Source organism: Triturus cristatus, chromosome 2_1 (assembly GCF_964204655.1).
Source record: "Triturus cristatus chromosome 2_1, aTriCri1.1, whole genome shotgun sequence".
In the NCBI taxonomy this organism is placed as follows: domain Eukaryota; kingdom Metazoa; phylum Chordata; class Amphibia; order Caudata; family Salamandridae; genus Triturus; species Triturus cristatus.
Genome location: NC_140581.1, coordinates 930635475 through 930655739, shown reverse-complemented (window position 1 = coordinate 930655739; position 20265 = coordinate 930635475). Strand labels below are relative to the sequence as shown.

General features: G+C 47.0%; 1 protein-coding gene across 3 annotated transcripts in view; it reads left to right on the top strand.

Annotated features, from left to right (window-relative positions):
- Positions 1–2563: 2563 nt before the first annotated feature.
- Positions 2564–20265, top strand: part of VPS13A (vacuolar protein sorting 13 homolog A) — a 2314464-nt gene continuing 2296762 nt past the window's right edge. For 2 of the 3 annotated variants that reach the window (XM_085633365.1, XM_085633374.1), the window contains exon 1: positions 2564–2783. In XM_085633365.1, the coding sequence (XP_085489491.1) occupies positions 2684–2783 (100 nt within the window). In that variant the 5' untranslated portion in view covers positions 2564–2683. The remainder of the gene's footprint in view (positions 2784–20265) is intronic. The other variant, XM_085633382.1, reaches the window with a different exon arrangement.

The window sequence follows — 20265 nt, the reverse complement described above, 5'->3', positions numbered from 1 at the left end:
CAAAAACCGGACGAAGTGCACGCTTGATAGAAGCTTGCGCCTTGTCCAAACCACTGAAGGTTGCTACAAATTTAGTAAGTTCCTTAAGGAACGGTTGGCCAAATAAAAGACCCTGTGCCACCGGGCCCGACTCGGAAGTGGAGAGTTCCGCCAATTTCGGGTCAATCTTCAGAAGAATAGAGCGGCGACGCTCACTAGAAATGGCACAATTTGCGTTGCCCAACTGGCAAATAGCCCTCTGAGCCCATTCTATGAGTTCATCTGGATCCACAAGAGATTCTGCTTCCTTGGCCTGAAATCCGAGATCAAGAATCTTGGTGAGGGGTCCCATTAAATCCAACATTTTATCTTGGCAGGACCGCCAAGATCTGTCCAGACCCTTTTTAGGGTCCTTAGCAAATTTCTTGAGATAAGAAAGCATCGTGGGGTCAATTTCAGGAGTGTCTGCCAGGTGATCTGCAAGATCCGGGCGAGGGCACTCGGAGCGGAGGCGAGCTCTAACCTCTTTTTCAAAAGGTTGTCGGATGTGCGCCTGGACATATTCAGCTACTGCAGGAGAAGGAAGCCAAGAAGATGAATGGGGGTGATATATCTCCGAAGGCTCAAAGGTTAGGACTTGCGGGTGAGTAGGAGCGTCCACATAATGCTCCTTGCGAGCTTTCTTGCGTGGTGGAGGGACATCTTGGTCAGATGAGGAAGAAGGAGGACCGTCAGAATCAGTGTGACAGGCTGCCGAGGTAGAAGCGCCTACCAAAGGACTTGAGGAAGCCTTTTCTGAGGCTAGAGTTTTAGCCAAACGTTTGAAATCCGCCCTGTGTGGATTTATGGGGGATTTGGAAGAGCGAGAAGAAGGCAACCAACCTTGCTGCTTGGCATATTGCGTCAAATGACGCTTCAATGGGTTAATAGCGTGGACCAGGGCTTTGGTAACGGAGTGCTGAACTCCTTGGTCCAATGCTTCGACTAAATCTTGCTCAAGGAAACCTGAGCTCTCCTCTTCGTAAGAGTAATCATCTTCATCAAAGTACTCTTCCATTATTCTTAATTTCACTGGAAAAAGTGAAGTAATGCCCACCAAATGACAATTTAATGTCAAGTAATATTACAATGCCAAAGGCACAATTCAGGGGGAGTGAAAAACCCCACAGCAAGCCAATTAATGGACAGAAAAAAGGCTGACCAAAATAAATAATTAAATTAATTGTGGAGGGAGGGCTTGCTGAGTCACTCTAGGCAGAGCCTATGCGTAATTATACAGCCCTAGGCCTTTAACCAGCCAAGGGCGTCGATGGGGCTGAAGATAAGCTGAGGCAGTGGGCAGCGGTGTGGAGAACAACCGATTCCTGTGCTCCGTGTGAAAACACGGTTTGTAAACAATGAAAATGGCCGCCGCGCATGCGCGGAACGGCCGCCTCAGTTTGTATGTAAATAGAGAAGCACGCGCGTTAGCGCGAGCTTCTCAGCCCCTATTCTCCCACTCCACTAAATTCCGGACCCGACGCTCGAGCGAGCGTCACGGTCAAGGGAGGTGAGCTCACGCTCCCTGCATGCGCGCCGCGCGAAGCGGAGCAAAGGAAATAAGTGTACCGGGACAGCGCGCAACAATGTAGCAACAGTTAATACAATGTAGAAGCGAGCGCGTCCCAACAGAAGTGCACAGATAATAATGCAACAATGTAACACTAATAAACGAAAAAGGCACTTAACTGGCTGCGGAGCAGCAAAGAAAGAGGACGTACTATCTACTGTTGTGCCTTTTATAGGAGAGACTCTATGGTTGTCACGTGGTACCCGGGTACTCATGGGTACTGTAGTTTTTTCGTTTCATAAACGGTTTTGATTGGCTGCTGGGCATTTCTAATAAAGAAATGAGAAAGCATAATCGGAGCCTCCTGTCCTGACATAGAATTATCCTAAATGCTGCAGCTAAGGGAAGTTAACAAAATAAAAGGTTTCACACAAAAGCAAATGAACACAGTCATGGGAACCGGCAAGAGCCCCCTTTTAAGATATATTAATATATACAAGAGATTTCACAAGCACGGCTGCAGGCGAAACCTAAAAATGGTAAAAACAAAACTACAAGTGCCAGATATGTAGTGACGGCTAAAAAGCAACTTCAGTATATTTGCGAGCAATGGAAATTACCATACTCTCAACCTTTTGGCTATGTTTGCCTGAGGCTAAAATGGCATCTGGTAAGTAGGAAACCGAGCAGTTGTCGCTCGCATAAAAATTACGTCTTTCAAATGACTATTCAAAACCAATTAACTGTACACGTACTTAAACTGAGCTGTTTTCCACATTGAAACTAATTGATGAGCGGTGGGGTCAACTGAAAACGCACAAGCATATTTAAAGAAAAAGTATTTTTTTTAAAAGCTAGGTCTTTTTTTTTATTTTTATAAATTCGCTATATTAAATGCTAGAGAAAAAGCACAAATACCAGTTAACACTTTCTTAGTGACTCAAAAACGCGGTTTGGGTGACGTAGGGAAATGTTTGTATTGGTTTGATAACATCCCCGTCTTTTTGTGGGCGCGGCTTGACTTAGGCATTTTTTCACTGCTGGTTGAGCTTGTTTTCGCACCAGTCAGGGTGCTGTCCCGGCGCTGTCTGTAGGTGGTGCCTCTATCTTCGGGAACCCGAATCGTTTTCGGGGGACCCTGAGCCCGGTGCCAACATGGTGTTTGAGTCGGTGGTGGTCGATGTGCTAAATCGCTTCTTGGGGGACTACGTGGCGAATCTGGACAGCTCTCAGCTGAAGCTGGGCATCTGGGGAGGTGAGTGAGAGCCGAGAGGTGGGGCACAACGTGTATGCGCAGTGTAAAGGATTGTATATTTGCGCCAAAGGACACTGCAAATGCCGAGGCACTGTGTGCATGTATATGCCGTGACACACTGTATCCAGTCTCGTGTGTGCTGTTTGCTAGAGTGCACAGTTTGTGAGTTGGCCAGTTTGTGTACATGTTGAGATCCTTTTTGACTCACTGCCATGAGCGGCATTGGCGCCGAATTATGCGGGGGGCCTTGGGAGTAGAGTCCCAGCAGTATTTCAGCAGGTGGGTTCGTTAAAGCACACCAAGTCTTAGGCTGTACGAGGAACAGAGGCGGCAGCTGTCTTATGATTTTTTCAGTTAAGGAACACTACTGCACAGTGTGACTACAGGAGAACGGGGGTTGCTGGTGCTTTGAAATAGGGCTCACACCTCATACTGACTCATTGTGGTGGGCAGTAAAGTTTTGAGTAAACTTAATTGATTATGAGGATTGTGAATGTTTTCCCACTAGCGGGAATTTCTAACCTCTCCACATGAAATGCGATCTCAGCCTTTTCACAATTTCGCTGTTTAACATGAACTTCAAAAATCACAAACTGAAGCTTGATTTGTTTTTGTTAAAATTGTTTTTATTGGGTTTTGCACAATCTTCAAATTACAGCACAACACAGGGTGTGGAATTTACTAAAATATCCACTTGTCCATGGTGCAGGATGCTTCATAAATCTACTTGTCCTGTAACAAAATCCACTTGTCCCTTTGGTGCCATGTAGTGCGGCGACAAATTATGGCAGCAATCTCATTATATAAGAGCTGTGATATAGCTTCTCCAATTATGCCAGGGCTTATACCATAGTATTGTTTGAATACTTGCAATCCCCTTATGTTGCCAAGCATCTACATACTGGCGCTGAAGTTAGTGGTAAGCAATAGTTCAGGGTTAGAATGCCCTTCTGAGTCACTGCAAACCTACTAACTTGCATGTTTTAAGGATTTTCAACTTCTCTTCTCTAATCTTTTCCCACACTGAGAAATGTTGGAAATTTACTCCTGACAATGGCAGAAGTAAACCACCTTCAAGATTTGGGGAAAAAAGTGGTTGGAGGGAAAGTGAACTTGCAAGCACTCAGATTTTCGCATGAGCAAAACTACACATGCACATTTGTTCATGCTAAAATGCATTTCAAAAATATTTTCTTGAACTACTATTTCTTGTCCTACTTATGTAAATTCTTGCGTATAGCTGCACTTAATGCAAGGACATGTACCATGGGTGCACTTTTGAGACTTTCTTCAATAATTGGGCCCCTAGTTTGGTCTGACGTTGACCGTGACCTTTTGTGTTTATTAAAGTTCTGTCTCCCTATGTATTGGCTGGCTTCACTGTGAGTGACGGCGTTCTGCCCTTTCACAAGGAGCATATTGGCACACAAAGTAGTTTTGTTCAGTGCCAGTAACTAATGTGGCAGTCTGTGTTTTTTCAGACCAAAAGCAATTTTTGCTTTTGCCAATTTTTTTTTATAATGGTGAGTGCCCTGCAGCTCCCACACCAATAAGGTTTTATAAAAACCATCTCAAAACAAGTCACACATTGACAAAACTTAAAAGCTGACCACAAATGTCAGCTCTACTGGCTTTGCCAATTCTTGTTTATTTTTGTTTCCCATAATCTTATTGAAACTGGTTACACTGATTTTCTGTTATGAATATTTTTGGGAAATACTAGTGTACATCAATCAATCATAACATTTGTATAGCGCGCTACTCACCCGGAGGGGTCTCAAGGCGCTGGGGGAGAGGGGAACGTTACTGCTCGAAAAGCCAGGTCTTGAGTTGCTTCCTGAAGGAGAGATGGTCCTGGGTTAGCCGGAGGTGGATGGGGAGGGAGTTCCATATCTTGGCTGCCAGGTAGGAGAAGGATCTTCCTCCGATGGTGGCTCTGCGGATGCGTGGAACGTCGGCGAGGGCGAGGCTGGTTGATCGTAGCTGGCGGATGGGAGTGTATAAGTTCAGGCGGTTGTTGAGGTACTTGGGGCCCAGGTCGTGGAGGGCCTTGTGTGCGTGGGTGAGGAGTCTGAACGTGATCCTCTTGCTGACGGGGAGCCAGTGCAGGTCTCTCAGGTGGCCGGAGATGTGGCTGTGACGGGGGATGTCCAGGATAAGACGTGCGGAGACGTTCTGGTTGCGTTGGAGTCTTTTCTGAAGTTTGGCTGTGGTTCCGGCGTAGAGGGTGTTTCCGTAGTCCAGACGGCTGGTGACAAGAGCCTGGGTGACCGTCTTCCTGGTTTTGGTGGGGATCCACCGGAAGATCTTTCGGGGCATGCGCAGGGTGTTGAAGCACGATGATGAGACGGCGTTGACTTGTCTGGTCATTGAGAGGGAGGAGTCCAGGATGAAGCCCAGGTTGCGTGTGTGGTCCGTTGGTTTGGGAGTGGTGCCCAGGGCAGGGGGCCACCAGGAGTCGTCCCAGGCGGAGGGCGATGATCCCAGGATGAGGACTTCCGTTTTGTCTGAGTTCAGTTTCAGGCGGCTGTTCTTCATCCACTCGGCGACGTCTTTCATCCCATCGTGTAGGCTGGTTCTGGCGGGGTCGTTGGTGAGGGAGAGGATCAGCTGGGTGTCGTCGGCGTAGGAGATGATGTTGAGGTTGTGTTGGCGTGCGATGGCTGCGAGGGGGCTCATGTAGACGTTGAAGAGGGTGGGGCTGAGTGAAGATCCTTGTGGTACGCCGCAGATGACTTCGGTGTCCTCGGATACGAATGGGGGGGAGGCGGACTCTCTGGGTTCTTCCGGTGAGGAACGAGATGATCCACTCCAGTGCCCTGTCGTGGATTCCGATGTTGCTGAGGCGCTGCACGAGGGTGAAGTGACTGACAGTGTCGAACGCTGCGGAGAGGTCCAGGAGGATGAGGGCCGCTGTTTCCCCGTTGTCGAGCATGGATCTGATGTCGTCTGTGGCTGCGATGAGGGCGGTCTCGGTGCTGTGGTTGGCTCGGAAACCAGATTGCGAGTGGTCGAGGGATCCGTTAGTCTCGAGGAAGGCGGCAAGCTGTCTGTTGACGGTCTTCTCGATGACTTTGGCGGGAAAAGGGAGGAGCGAGATGGGGCGGAAGTTCTTGAGGTCGGTGGGGTTCGCTGTTGGTTTCTTCAGGAGGGCGCTGAGCTCGGCGTGCTTCCAGCTCTCCGGGAAGGTGGCGGTGTTGAAGGAGGCGTTGATGATGTCCCGGAGTTGGGGTGCGATGATGGAATCGGCTTTGTTGAAGACGTGGTGGGGGCAGGGGTCGGTTGGTGATCCGGAGTGGATGGTGTTCATCATGCGGGTGGTGTCTTCGGTGTTGACCGGGGTCCAGGCGCAGAGGGTGGTGATGGGGGGTGTTGGTCCGGAGGTTGGGTGCGTGGTCTGTGCGCCGAAGCTGTTGTGTATGTCGGCGATCTTGCTATGGAAGAACGAGGCGAGTAAGTCGCAGAGGTCTTACGAGGGAGTGATGCCGTTGTTTCCGGTGCTGGGGTTGGAGAGCTCTTTGACGATGCTGAAGAGTTCCTTGCTGTTGTGGGCGTTGTTGTCCAGTCGTTCTTTGAATGCTGTCTTCTTGGTGGTGCGGATCAGCTGGTGGAGTTTGCGGGTGGCATGCTTGAGGGCAGTCATGTTGTCTGTGGTCTGGTCGTTGCTCCAGGCTTTCTCGAGGGTGCGGCAGTTCTTCTTGGAGTTCTTAAGTTCGTTGGTGAACCAAGAGGCTTTCATGCTGCCGGGTCTGCTGGGAGGGGTCTTCAGTGGTGCAAGGTTGTCTGCGCAGTTGGTGATCCACTGTGTGAGGTTGCTGGCTGCTTCGTTGGGGTCCGTCGTGCTGGCGGGAGGGTTCTGGCAGAGAGAGGTGGTGAGCTGGTCGGCGGTGATCTTGTTCCAGCTCCTGCGAGGAACCTGTTGCGGGTGGTGGTGGGCCGTGGTCCTTCTGAAGCTGAAGTAGACGCAGCTGTGGTCAGTCCAATGAAGTCCGGTGGAGTGGCTGAAGGAGATGTATTTGCTGGAGGAGAAGACTGGGTCAAGCGTGTGGCCGGCGTAGTGGGTGGGGGTGTTCACCAGTTGCTTGAGTCCGAGGTTGGCGAGGTTGTCCAGCAGGGCGGCGGTGTTGTTGTCGGTGTTGTTCTCCAGGTGGAAGTTGAGGTCCCCTAGGAAGATGTAGTCAGCGGAGGGGAGGGCGTGCGGGCTGATGAAGTCTGCGATGTCTTCGCTGAATTGTGTGCGTGGTCCCGGGGGTCTGTAGATGAGGGTGCCTCTGAGGGTCGTCTTGGGGTCGGTGTGTATCTGGAAGTGGAGGTGTTCGGCGGCGGTGGTGAGGGTGTCGTCGGAGTTGGTCGTGATGCGGATGGTGTTCTTGTGTACGATGACGATGCCTCCTCCAGTCTGGTTGACGCGGTCCCTCCGGGTGATCTTGTATCCGTCCGGGATGGCGATGGCGATGTCCGACGCTGAGGAGGCGTTCATCCAGGTTTCCGTGAGGAAGGCGACGTCTGGTGATGTTGTGTCGAGCAGGTTCCAGAGTTCCACGGCGTGTCTGTGGACGGAGCGGGTGTTGAGCAGGATGCACTTCAGGTGCTCGTTGCTGGTGCCTGGCTTGGCGGGTGCGGTGCTGGTCCGGAGGCAGGTGAATCGGCAGGCTTGGCAGGCGAAGGGTCCGTGGGTGCGTTTCGGGGTGGCTTGGTAGCAGGCGGGGTTCCGGACGGCGTTGAGTGCGTTGAGGGTGGCGGCGTCGTAGGTCCGTCATGTGGTCTGGCGTCGGCGGGGGCCAGGGGTCCTGGCGCTGGGCGCGGTCCAGGCGCGGACGGGCTTGCCTTCGGCGCACAATCGGTGCGCCCGCTGCGCGTGTCCGCTGCGCATCCGCGCGGTCTCCATTTAAGGGGAAGTGGGAGGGAGGAGCAGCTGGGAGGCGGGAGCGGGGAGGACACAGAAGAAAAGGGGGCGGGGTCGCGATGCCACTGCGGCGGGGAGCGGGGGTCACACCAGGGGAGGCAATGAAGCAGGAAACAGGTACAGAATCAAAAAATAAATACAAATACTAAATACAACAGAGGCAACAGTGACAAGCAGTCAGGCCACAGGAGGGCAAAAACGGCACAACGAGCAGCAGCGAGGGGGCACAGACACAGCTGAAGGGCCGTGCGGCGCAAGGGTGTCCTGAGGACAGGTCACACTCACCTGCGCCGCGCGGTCTCCATTTAAGGCCAAGTGGGAGGGAGGAGCAGCTGGGAGGCGGAAGCGGGGAGGACACCGAAGAAAAGGGGACGGGCCGCGATGTCACGGCGGCGGGAAGCGGGGAGCAGGGGTCACACCAGGGGAGGCAATGAAGCAGGAAACAGAGGTACAGAATCAAAAAACAAATACAAATACTAAATACAACAGAGGCAACAGTGACAAGCAGTCAGGGCACAGGAGGGGAAAAACGGCAAAACGGCACAACGAGCAGCAGCGAGGGGGCACAGACACAGCTGGAGGGCCGTGCGGCGCGGGGGTGTCCTGAGGACAGGTCACATTAACACATTACTAAATCACAGTGGTTTATGCAAAATGTTTTTTCTCCTGCTTTCATTTTTTCATGAACATTTTATTTTGAAAGCAAAAAATCATCAATCTTCCTTTCAAGCGTCTGCAAATATTTGCATCAAATCAGAGAGCATTCTGGGAGCGTTATACATAGCCTCATATTGCTAAACTTTGAAAACGTGTGTACATGTTTTTATACTGAAACCACTGCCAGTATTGCAGTCAGAGCTTACAACATTTACTTAGAGCGCTCATCCTAATAATAAAGGCTTTCAATGAATGATCCATAAATACAAGTTTGAATAGCATTAACATATGGACACAAATATTACCTTAACTGCAGACAGTGCCCTTCCCTGATCCATAATGTAGTATTGCAAACTGGCAGCCAAAGAGTTTGTGCTGCAGGGGGTTGGGCCAACTTGTCCCAAGGACAAAATACACATGAAAACTTGTTGCTCTTGACACCAAACAATATGTCCTGGGTGTTGGACTATAGGAATTCCACATCCCTAACAACAACTCCACTATGATCCCCCAAGTTATCAATCACTTGCCATTCAATGTCGGGTACAGAGTCTCTTATGTTAAAGGAACCCCCATGAGTACACATAATCATGTTGCCTGACAGCAAAACATTACATACATACTACAGAAATCAAACAATAAAGTAAAACATGTGTAGAAGGAGACGCTAGCTTCTGATTACAGTATATGATCATATTGGAGGCCAGAAGTCATCCCCAAGGAGGAGTGAGACGAGATGCGAGCGGGTCTTCAATTCATGATTAAAATAGAAAGAGATGGAGGGCACTGGTGTGTGTAGGAAAACAGTAAGCGGAAGGCCCCTGGATAGGTATGTGACTAGAGGTCCCCAGGTGAGCCCAACATTTTTAAAATCATCACTGAAAATATCCGCTAGTCTCTCCATAGTGAGAGCTTGCCATAAACGGGCATGCCACTGTGTGAGTGTGAAAGCCATTCTCCGTTTCCAAGCTGCTGCCAATGCTATTTTAGTAGTTCCCAGGCAAAGCCACATGATAGTTTTATCGCCCCTTTTTTGACATTAAAGTGAAGGGTCTCCAAGTCCCAAAACAGCAAATTCCACTTTGCCTGGGATTGGGTACCCTAAGATATCCTTGATTTGGGATAATATCTCAGACCAGAAGGACCGGATGTTCGGGCAGTCCCACCATATGTGACCGAAGTCCCCTAAAAAACCACACCCCTCATCCAGCATAAATCTGAGGGATGGGGAACGATTCTTTTTAGTTTGGTGGGATATAGGTGCCAGTCATAGAGCACTTTGTAGTGTGCTTCTCTTAAACTAATAGAGTGGTTGCATTTCTGGACAACTCTCCATAGATTACCATTGAGTCTTTAATATCTCTTCCTCTAATATGTGTTCCCAAAAAGTTACATGTTGTGGTGTAGGTGAAAGAAGCGTAGAGAGCAGGAGTGAATACTGGAAGGATATAGTGCCCCGGGATGTACCTCTCTGTTTTATTAATCGTTCCACGGGGGGGTGGGGGGGGGAGGGGGGAGGATCAAGGCACGTCTGGCCTCCATATGCTCTTTGGGTTGTAGCGCCCAATGTCGTAGTTGCATGTAGTGGAAGAGTTCTAGCTTGATTATTTGTAAACATTTTACAGTCCTTATCAAGAATCTCAAAGCTGTGTTCTGATACGTGTAATTTTCTTTTGTTTGTTAACATTGCAAGTAAGGAGCTGAAAATAGTGACACCGGCTAAAGAGCCAGGTCTGTCTGAAAGAGTAATACATGGCATGAGATCACTTGGACACTATTGTTATTACATTTCGCAAAGTAGTCTAGTCCATTTGCAATATTGTTACAACTTGCTGCACATCTAAGGCAAATTTAAAACTGGTTCACCTGTTTTATGGAAAGACAGCATTTGATTCACAGCGTACATGAAAAGGAGCATTGACGATTATGTTTGCTTTAACTTTTTCATTGTATACAGGGATTTCTTTGACCAGATTCACTAACAGGCAAGACAGGTAAAGCAGGGTCACAAGCAATGCTAGCTTAAACATGACACCAACAGTTTGGAAAAAGGCACTTGTGACTAACAGTGCATGGGTGTGTGAGACTGAGAGTGTATGTGAGTGTAAATGATAATGTGTGTTAAAGATTGTATGAGCTAATGTGTGAGCGTACGAGAGAGCATGTGAGAATGCGAGAGAGCATGTGAGAATGTATGTTAGTGTGTATGAGTTCGCATATGTGCAATTGTATTTGTGTGTGTATGTACTATGCTTTTGAGTGCAATACTGGCCGTGCCATACTGTAGGTATGGCTTACGGGAGAACACACTTGCCATATGGGTGGTAGTGTTACCCATGGCGAAATGCAGGACCAGGCATACTGGATGTAATTCTTGGTAGACGGGGGGTACCTCAGACAAAATGCTGTCGCAGATTTATTGAGGGTAATTCTTGGCATAAGAGAGGGCACTCATAGTATAGGGGCACCCATGGCAAAATGCTGGTACTTACATAACCAAGGTAATATTTAATATAGTGGCACCTGTGTCAAACTTCTAGCACATTGTATATCTTGGCATAAAGGAGGCACCCATTACAAAATGCTACTCCGGGCACACTGAACCTTATTCTTGTAAAATGGTGGAGTCCTATGACATAATTGTGGCCTGGCATACTGGAGGTAGTTTCTAACATATGGATTGAACCCAGGGCAAACTTAAACATGGGCAGCAAAAAAACATATGGGACAGCTGTTGAGTATGTTTAGGCTTCCTTGGCACACCAGGAAAGCATGGGATGTTTCTTGAGTGTCTTGTATGAGCATTTTGCTTTCTTTGTTATTTTATTTGTAAATGTGTCTTAAAATGCACTATCTGACCCAGTTTTTTCCAATGTTGTTTTTGGGCGTAGAACCCTGAGCCATCTTAAAATCTTGCTAGAATGTAATCCAAAATATATATCTTATTAAAAATTGTATCATGTTATTACTACCAGCAATTTTGTGAACGTGGTTCCCATGCTGAGCGGACTCCTGTAACCCTGGGGAATTTTACAGTTGTGAATTGATCCACGGGGCAACTGCTTCTTATATGTGTATGGATCAATAGTATTCTACAGATTCTCCGACTCTTTGGAAAATGATCAAATCTTAGTGTGTGCAACCCAAATAAAAGCAGTACAGAGATCTTCCAATTTTTTTTTCTCTTGATGCGAATGCCTTGTTTGTGGCAGCTATATCAGTGGTGTTTACGTTCTGATTTTTTTTTTTTTAAAAACCTTTATTGACATTTCAATCAATAACAAGTATGGGCCTACAACCCCCCGGGGCCGGCCGCTAAGCAGTCAGAGCAACAGAGATCAAATGTTAACACAGGCAGCACCTCGGGGAGCAGAATCTTCATGCTAATATAGTCTGGCCAGTGAAGAGCGCCGGTAGGACACCAGGATAAAAAGGGTTTTCATTTTATAATGGAAAAAGACAGAAGGATCAGGTGCCGAACAATTTCCCAACAGCGATAAGAGGCAGGCAGAATGATAAACGTAAGCAATAAACAGCAATCTATTGGATCAATGGCGCAGACACAGGAAATTCAGGATGGGGAAGAATATCATGCCCAGCTGCGCCTGCAGTCCCCTGCCCTAAAGCCCAGAGAACACCCCGGAAATTGTGGCACACATGAAAAGGCAACGATTCACAACAAAGGAGGTGTACCACGCTGATCCCAGAAAAGAGAAAACAAGAAGAATCAGAGAAGAAAAAGGAGGCCATGGAAAAAAGAGATTAAAGACTAAAGAATCCCCTCCCCCAACCCCCCACCCTGCACCTCTGCAGATGAGTACGGCCCCCCCCCCCAGCAGTGTGCCTGTCGCCCTGGAACCAGACCCGAAATATAGAAGAAACAGGGAAAAAGGAGTAAGAAAAGAACCCCACCAGAAGGGGGGGTAGAGAGAGTATTAATAAACTGGAGGAGGGCCTTCAAAACATGCCCCCGGCGTCTCCCTCCCGCACATTATGTTTCCCCCAAAGCAAACAGTAAGCAACACAAAATCGACCATGTCAAAGAAAGATGGGGAGCATTTTACACCTACTATACCGACAGTTATACCATGAGAGCACGCAACCCCGAGCCCGCCCGCCTATTAGCCGACCACCACTGAAAGAGCATTCTTATCCTTGGCCACTCTTGGCAAATCCGCCCATGCATACCCCTCGACCCGGCGCCATGTCCAATGCTACACGGTAAAGGAGCGTCCAAAAACGACCAGGAAGCGACGCACCCCGGTGGGGTGGAATTCTCTGAGTACCAACCCAGTCAGCATTATGGAGGAACGTCTTTCCCAGTGCTGCCCCAGGATCTGCACTGCACACAAGGTCCAGGAAGGCGGAATCAGCCAGAGTAGACAACCGTTGCTTGAGTTTTCCCAGGGTCGCCGGAGGCCGCACACCGGACAAGGCCACCCCCCCCACTCAGGTCCAATACCTCCGGGACAGATCAGACCCACAGCCAGCCGATCACACAATAGTAGACTGTCCGGAGTTTCCAGCTGGTCACTAGGCACAGGGGTGGCCCCGACGTTGTCGTCCTGAGTGCAGTGCAGGAAGTCCCTGTGTATCGGAGGACAGGCAGGCCGCAACTGTCCCAACGCTGATGCCACACCATCAAGCCTACTCCCCAATACCCAAACGCCATGAAGCAAGGTGGAATGAAGGGCACCGAGAGCCTCGAGAAGGTCCCAGTACCCCAGCACAGCTCTCTGCGATCGCTCCGCTACGCTCCCCAGAGTCGCACACTCCCGATCCTGCTGTGACCTGGTGGACAGGATGGTAGACTTCATCGTGACAAGATGGCCGCCGGGTAAGTCCAACCCGTATTGGGACCGGGACCCAGGGGCAAGCGCATCAAGGTCCATGTCGCTGGCAAACAGGGTTCCGGAGGCAGACCAAAAATGTATCCGTTATGTAGTCACGGGCAACAGTCGTCCCCACCACGGACCAGCGCCCGCGAAAATCCGGGAGCAGCCCGCAGGAATCAGGGCGAGTTACGGGCGGCGTTCGGGCAGCTCACCGTCGAAGGCAGAGGCAATCACCGGAGAGTCGTGGAACTGCCACCCCGGGCATGCACTTGTTCAGCTCCGCTTAGTGGTAGGAAGCGACCACGGCGAAATGTAGGCCGATAGTCGCACCGATCCGGCAGTCCGACTCCACCCAGTCACCAAAGGCCGCTGTTGTGAAACTGCCACCCGGCCAAGGTGTCCACTCGAGGTCCCGGCTCCAGGGCCGCACAGGCCGCAAATTGCAAATACCCGTTTCTCCGGCGGTACAGCCGCCAGAAACTTCGGAGTCACTCGATCGGTTGCCGCTCTCATTCACAAACACGGGCGCATAGCGCAGGCTGAGGATCTAATGCAGGATAGCCGTGCGGGATACGGAGGTTCACGGAGCCGGGAGTCTACGCTGCCGTCCCGGTCGCCATCTTGGCTCCTCCTCCCTACATTCTGATTTTTGTTGACTTTTGTAAATCAAATGCCAAGACTCGAGAAGGGTCACTGATAACCTTTGTATTTCTGCGTCATATGTACGCTTTGCTTTGACATGAATTTTGATTCTTTTAGTAATTGTAATGCCTCTTTCTTGTTGATCATAGTAAGCTAGATGCCAGGGTATGCATTAGCTATCCGGCCACATTATTATTTTTTTCCTTTCTTTGTTAGTGGTTCTTTAGTCACTTGGATTTTCACACTGCACCCTTTTAGTTACCACACTGTATGTTCATAAGATTCGCAACAGGTTGTTTGTAGGTTATCATTTGTAAGACTTTTTAATTTTCTCTAAGTCTTCAATGAAGGTGGCGTCGGTTTTCCGTTTGCTCATGTGTGATTGTTTATACTTTTGAAATTAAGGGTATTTACGACTTTTTGATGTCAGTCTTGGTGCTTCAAGACCAGCTTTGATGATCTAGTTACTCAATTGTATGGTATAGTACTACTATTAGACTCCCTGTTTGGGTCTGTGTAAATTTCAGGATTTCCCCTGTTTTCCTGAAGCTTTTGATTCCCACTTTTGTGGCAGTACAGACACGACCTAAATAATTCTTGACTCATATTATTCCTAGTTTAATAAGTTTACAACGAAGTACCCCTTTTATGTCTATCTTTAGAACCCTAGGTGGTTTGGGGGATTTAAATTAGCAAACTAATACTTAGGTGTTGTTTGCGCTGTATGTCATTTTGCAGACTGTTACTTATTTTTTCAATATATTCGGAGGACCGGTCGGTCTTTCATTTTTCACAATCAAAACTGGTGGTTTCTTGTTTTGCCTTATGATAGTGAGCAGGAAACTTCAGTATAAAGTATACGTGAGTAACTATTTCCCTAAGTTATAATTTGCAGCTTCCGATGGCTTGTGTGCCGCTTTGCATTTCCTCTAATTGTGTAGAATGTCTTTGACAGAATAGACTACATTATATATTAATATATAAACCCTCAGAAATGATCACCAAGTCCCAGAGGGTCACAGAAAGGCAGCACCCCAAACAGCAGATCCAGGTTAATTTCAAGTTGCTCACTTCATATTTATTTGCTTTTTTTCTCTTCTTCGATTTCAAACATGCAAAGTGCATCAGGTTACAACAAAACGACCTACACGTTTCGGCCAAAGGCCTTCGTCCGGGTCATGTGATAGTCAGTGAAGGGTGTTTTTAAAAGGGGTTGGTTTGACCCGCCCCCAATTAACCAAAGATCCCAATATTTTAAAAGAGTGAGTGTATCATTAAAGGGAACAAGCAAGCACATTCAGTTTAGGCTTGAACATTTTTGGCGACATAAATGCATATACAAACTTGTAAAGTACTTCAGTTCCAAATGCATTATGTGGCATTTAAATGTATATTATTCTTGTAGCAACGAAAGAGAGTTTCACCAGGCACTGCATAACATTAAAAAATATATATATAATGTACAGTGTATGTGGGGTCCTAATCTTTATACATCCTTTTCATATTTGAAAGTATATAAGACACAACATCACATCAGTTGTGGACCCTCAGCAGTTGGATTCATTTGAAAGTTTGACCATATGTGTAAGCATGATCTTAAAGAGCTAGAGCAATGCGTAGGTGTTGTATCAAATATACAGAATCCTTCCTAAAGTATATAATGTCATTAATACTATAGAATTAAGTAAAATGAAGGACTACTTTTTATCTATAATTATCTAATCATGGTGAAGTACCAGATTTGAGAGATAAAAGTAAGATAATCTATGATAAAGACCATTATAGGATATCAAGGTAAACAGGGAGATATGGAGCACGGCTAATTCCAAACCTAATTCTTTCCCATTATTAAAGAAGAAGAGGGGGACTTTAAATGTCTGCCAAACTAGTGCACAGATTCTAATACAGACCATGTTCCTAACTCTCATTTGGTCACCTTGTACAACACCTTAAAATGCTCTAGAACAAGAATATATATATGTTAATTGATTCAAATTGTCCACAATGGTTCAGTTGACTCAAATTGGCCACCATAATTCTGCTGGGTTTCAACTCTTTTTGCATTATCTCAGAAAATGAAAATAAACTCATAAGAACATATCATCAAAAGCTAAATAATTAACTGACCATGTCATGAGTGATGTAATATGTGACGTCATCAGCAGTGGATTGCGGGCGCGCGAGTTATAGTTAGCTGAACTAACTATAATGGGGGAATTTCAATGGTTTTGTACGAGTGAAATGTCCAGCTAACTGTAACATGTGTGAAACCTATGGTTTTTTCAGTGAATATATATCCCTGGGCAAGTAAGATCCTAGAAAACATATAAACACCCAGCTGATCCAGTTCCTAGAGAAGAATCAGCTACTAGATATGACCCAGACAGGCTTCAGACCTAGGCATGGAACTGAGACTGCGCTGCTGGCGGTCACTGAAGAGTCACGGAGGATACTGGATCAAGGAGGATCAGTGGCAGTGATCCTCCTTGACCTAAGTGCTGCCTTTGACACGGTCAGGCATACCACCTTACTGAACCGGCTCCTTGGCATCGGGGTAACAGGCAATGCACTGAGGTGGTTTGACTCTTTTTTGTCCAACAGATCATTCCAGATCTTTGACGGGGACATAGTGTCAGCCAGCAAATCTTTGAGCTGTGGGGTCCCACAGGGTTCCTCCTTGAGCCCTGCGCTGTTCAACATATATATGGAACCGCTTGCTGGGATCGTCGAACCGCATGGTATTAAGATCATATCATATGCGGACGATACCCAGCTAGTGGTCTCATTGACGCAGGAGGGCATCAGGCAAAAGCAGTCAGGCCTGATGAAATGTCTGGAGGAGGTTAAAGGCTGGATGACAGCTTCGGCCTTAAAACTCAACGGAGATAAGACTGAGGTCATGCTCCTGGGCCCAGCTTCCCCAGTACCTTTTTCCTCCCTATGGCCTCCATGTCTGGGCACGCCCCCCATCCCTAAAGAGAGCGTAAAGAGTCTGGGAATTTGGCTGGACAAAAATCTTACCTTCACTCACCAGGCGACCAAGCTATCTGCCACGTGCTTTGGCCTGCTCAGAACACTTAGGAAAGTCCTGCCTTTGTTACCAACGGAGGCCAAACAGGTAGCAGTACAAGGCCTGATACAGTCCAGGCTGGACTTCAATAACGCCCTCTATGTGGGTGCCCCAGAACTGACTCTACGGAAGTTACAAGTTGTCCAGAACTGTGCAGCACGCACCCTGCTTAACATTCCACGTACGCAGTCAGCCAGACCCGGACTGAAAAGTCTACACTGGCTACCGGTGAAGCAGCGAGTGGCTTTTAAGGCACTATGCATTTCACATCATGCCTTCTGGAAAACAGGCCCAGCAATAAATGATAATTTGGTCACCCGCTACCACCCAAGCAGGAATTTACGCTCCGCCGAAGCTTTCCTGGCCGTGGTCCCAAAAGTTAAGAGAGCGAGATCTGGAGGCAGAATGTTTGCTCTGAATGCCTCAAAACTCTGGAATTCACTCCCGCTCCAACTTAGATGCAATCCCAACCTGCAATCGTTCCGCAAACAATTAAAGACTCTTCTGTTTGCTAGGTCCGTCCTGACCTAATCTTGTCTTAACTTCCGCCGTACCTCCCCTCTCTGACTGCATCCTTAGCGCTTGGACGCCCGTCGGGCAGCAATCGCGCTCTACAAATCGACATACAATACAATATATATCCACAGAAAAAAACATAGGTTTCAGGGGTGTTCTAGTTAGCTGGACATTTTACTCGTACAAAACCATAGAAATTTGTCCGTTATAGTTAGCAGAACTAACTATAACTCGCGCGCCCACAATGCACTGCTGATGACGTCACATATTACATCACTCATGACAAGGTCAGTGACATCGCTGATCACATCGCTGATGACATCTCAAATGGCATCACTGATGACATCATCCAGTGAATGTGGTTTAATTAGAAATTTAAATATGTATTATATATATATATATACCAATCTGTATTGAAGATTGAGTGGATATATAACTGTCTGGATGGAGAATTTAGTAGCTGTCTGACTAAGTGAGTAATTAAAAGTGTCTCTCTTAATACATGGATTAGTAACTAAACTATGTGAATGTGTGCATCACTGTCTCTGTTGTTGTATAACATGCTGCATCAGTTGGTCACTAACTACATGAGTGTGTATATTAGTTATTGATTAGTTGGGTGAGGATTTGTATGGGACACTGAGTTTGTGTGTGTTTGGATGAGGTGTGTGTAACTCTATGCATAGATGTGTGAATGGTTGATTGACTAGGTGTATAGGTTTAAGAGTGCATGTGGAAACAGTTGTTTGGGTGACTGAGTGTATTTATTTGTGTTTTGGTGAGCGAATATATGTTTTAGGTGTACATCTTCAACAAAGTAAAAAAATAAAAGACATTGTATGTGAGAGTTGGTGTATATAAATAAGTATATATGAGAGTCAGTGATTGTGAGAGTAGCTATATGAATGAGTGTACAATTGTAATGGTGATTTTTTAACATATTAACTATGAGTTACTATTTGTTTGAATAAATGAGGTGTTGTGTGTATAATTGTGTAAGTGAGTAAATGTAAGTGTGATTAATATTTTTCATGAGTGAGTAGGATGACTGCATAACCGACTAAGATGACTTCTGATGTGTCAATGTCTATATATGTGCATAAGTGCATTTGATTGTGTTCTATTAAGGGGCCGATTCCGATCCGGGTCGGAAGGGCACCGAACGCGATCCGGCGGGAAAAACTGCGAGCCGTACAAGTGATTTCGGGCCGACTCGTACAGCTGTATGAGCGAGCAAGTATGATGCGAGCTACATGAAATTCATCGACCGCTCCGTACGGCTCGGTCTTAAGCTAACCGTGGCGTGCAATGGATGCGATTCACAACCGAGCCAGTACGATGCACGCGTCGGATAGCCTGTGTGAGCCGGAGTGTCCGGCTCGCAAATTGTCCGGGTGGTTGCCTTTGGGGGTCCGCGTCGGACCCCGGTCACCCACAGCCCTAAGACTCGGACACAGGGGGAGACCCATGGGTCTCCCCAACACAGGCATGTACGGTGCGGATTGCACCGACACGTACCCACTGTAGGGGGCACACTTGTGCGAGACGTACCCATTCAGTCAATGGGAGCCCATGTACGCATCATACGACCGGCTCCCAATGACTTCTATGGGAGTCTGACAGCATACGGCCACATCGTACTCGCTCGGTCGAACTGCATGACTCCGGCTCGGTCAGAAAACACTCCGGATCCAGCTCGGTCGGAGTGCTTCACGACCCGGATCGGAATCGGCCCCCTAATTAGTGGTTGCATGTATAAGTGATTCTGTTGTTGAATGGGTAGTTGCGTGTGTAGACTTAGGAATCAGTGTGTGGGTATGTAGTAACTGGTATTGGTGTGTCAATGGTTTCGAATATGGTACTCTGTATTTTACAGTGAGTGATGAAAGGTTATACTAGTGTATGATGAGGTTTATCAGATTGTCACGTGGATGATATCATCAGTGATGTCACTGACCATGTCATTAATGATGTAATATGTGACATCATCAGCAGTGCATTGCGGACGCGCAAGTTATAGTTAGCAGAACTGACTATAACGGAGGATTTTCTATGGTTTTGTACGAGTGAAATGTCCAGCTAACTATAACACCCCTGAAACCTATGGTTTTTTTCTGTGAATTTCTAAGGTTTTTTAAATGCTAATTTCTAACTATAACGTTTCTGAAACCTATGGTTTTTTCAGCGAAAAAAAAAAAAAATATATATATATATATATATATATATATATCTACACACATATAATCTGATCTATCTTATGAGTGTTTCAAAATGGATACAGTGTGGTGTATCCTCTGCATCCGCTATTATCTGTGTGACCTGTTTTTTCTGGAATGGGCAGTAGATATTGACCATGCCTTAAATTATGGCTTGTTGGTGTTTCCTTTCTGAAAAAACTACGGATAGCCGTCTCTTACTATTTTGTGCACAAAGCAGTTTGCCTTCAATTTTATCTTTTTATCCTTTGCTCTACTAAGGGTGTTGTTGGTCTTAGGGAGCATCCTTCTTTCCAATGGATTTTTAACATAATATTGATGGCCTTTTTTAAGCATCATACTTGTGTTCTTACAGCCCTGAAGAAGTCTAGCAGACCAAACAAGTGTTGGCAGTTCCTTGCAAATGTATTGGACATGGAAGATTCTCTTGTCATCAGTGTACGATCTCTGAGCAAATAGCACACACATTGGAAGGAAAACTTTTTTTGAAGATCCTTGTACTGCTTTCATTTGGGTTATACGCATTACAGTTGTATATTACAGTAGATTGTTGCATTTTAAAATATTGTGTGGTGTATGTGTATATAATTATGGCTTTTTGTAACACATACTTGAATAAATATTATGTCAGAATTCTCTT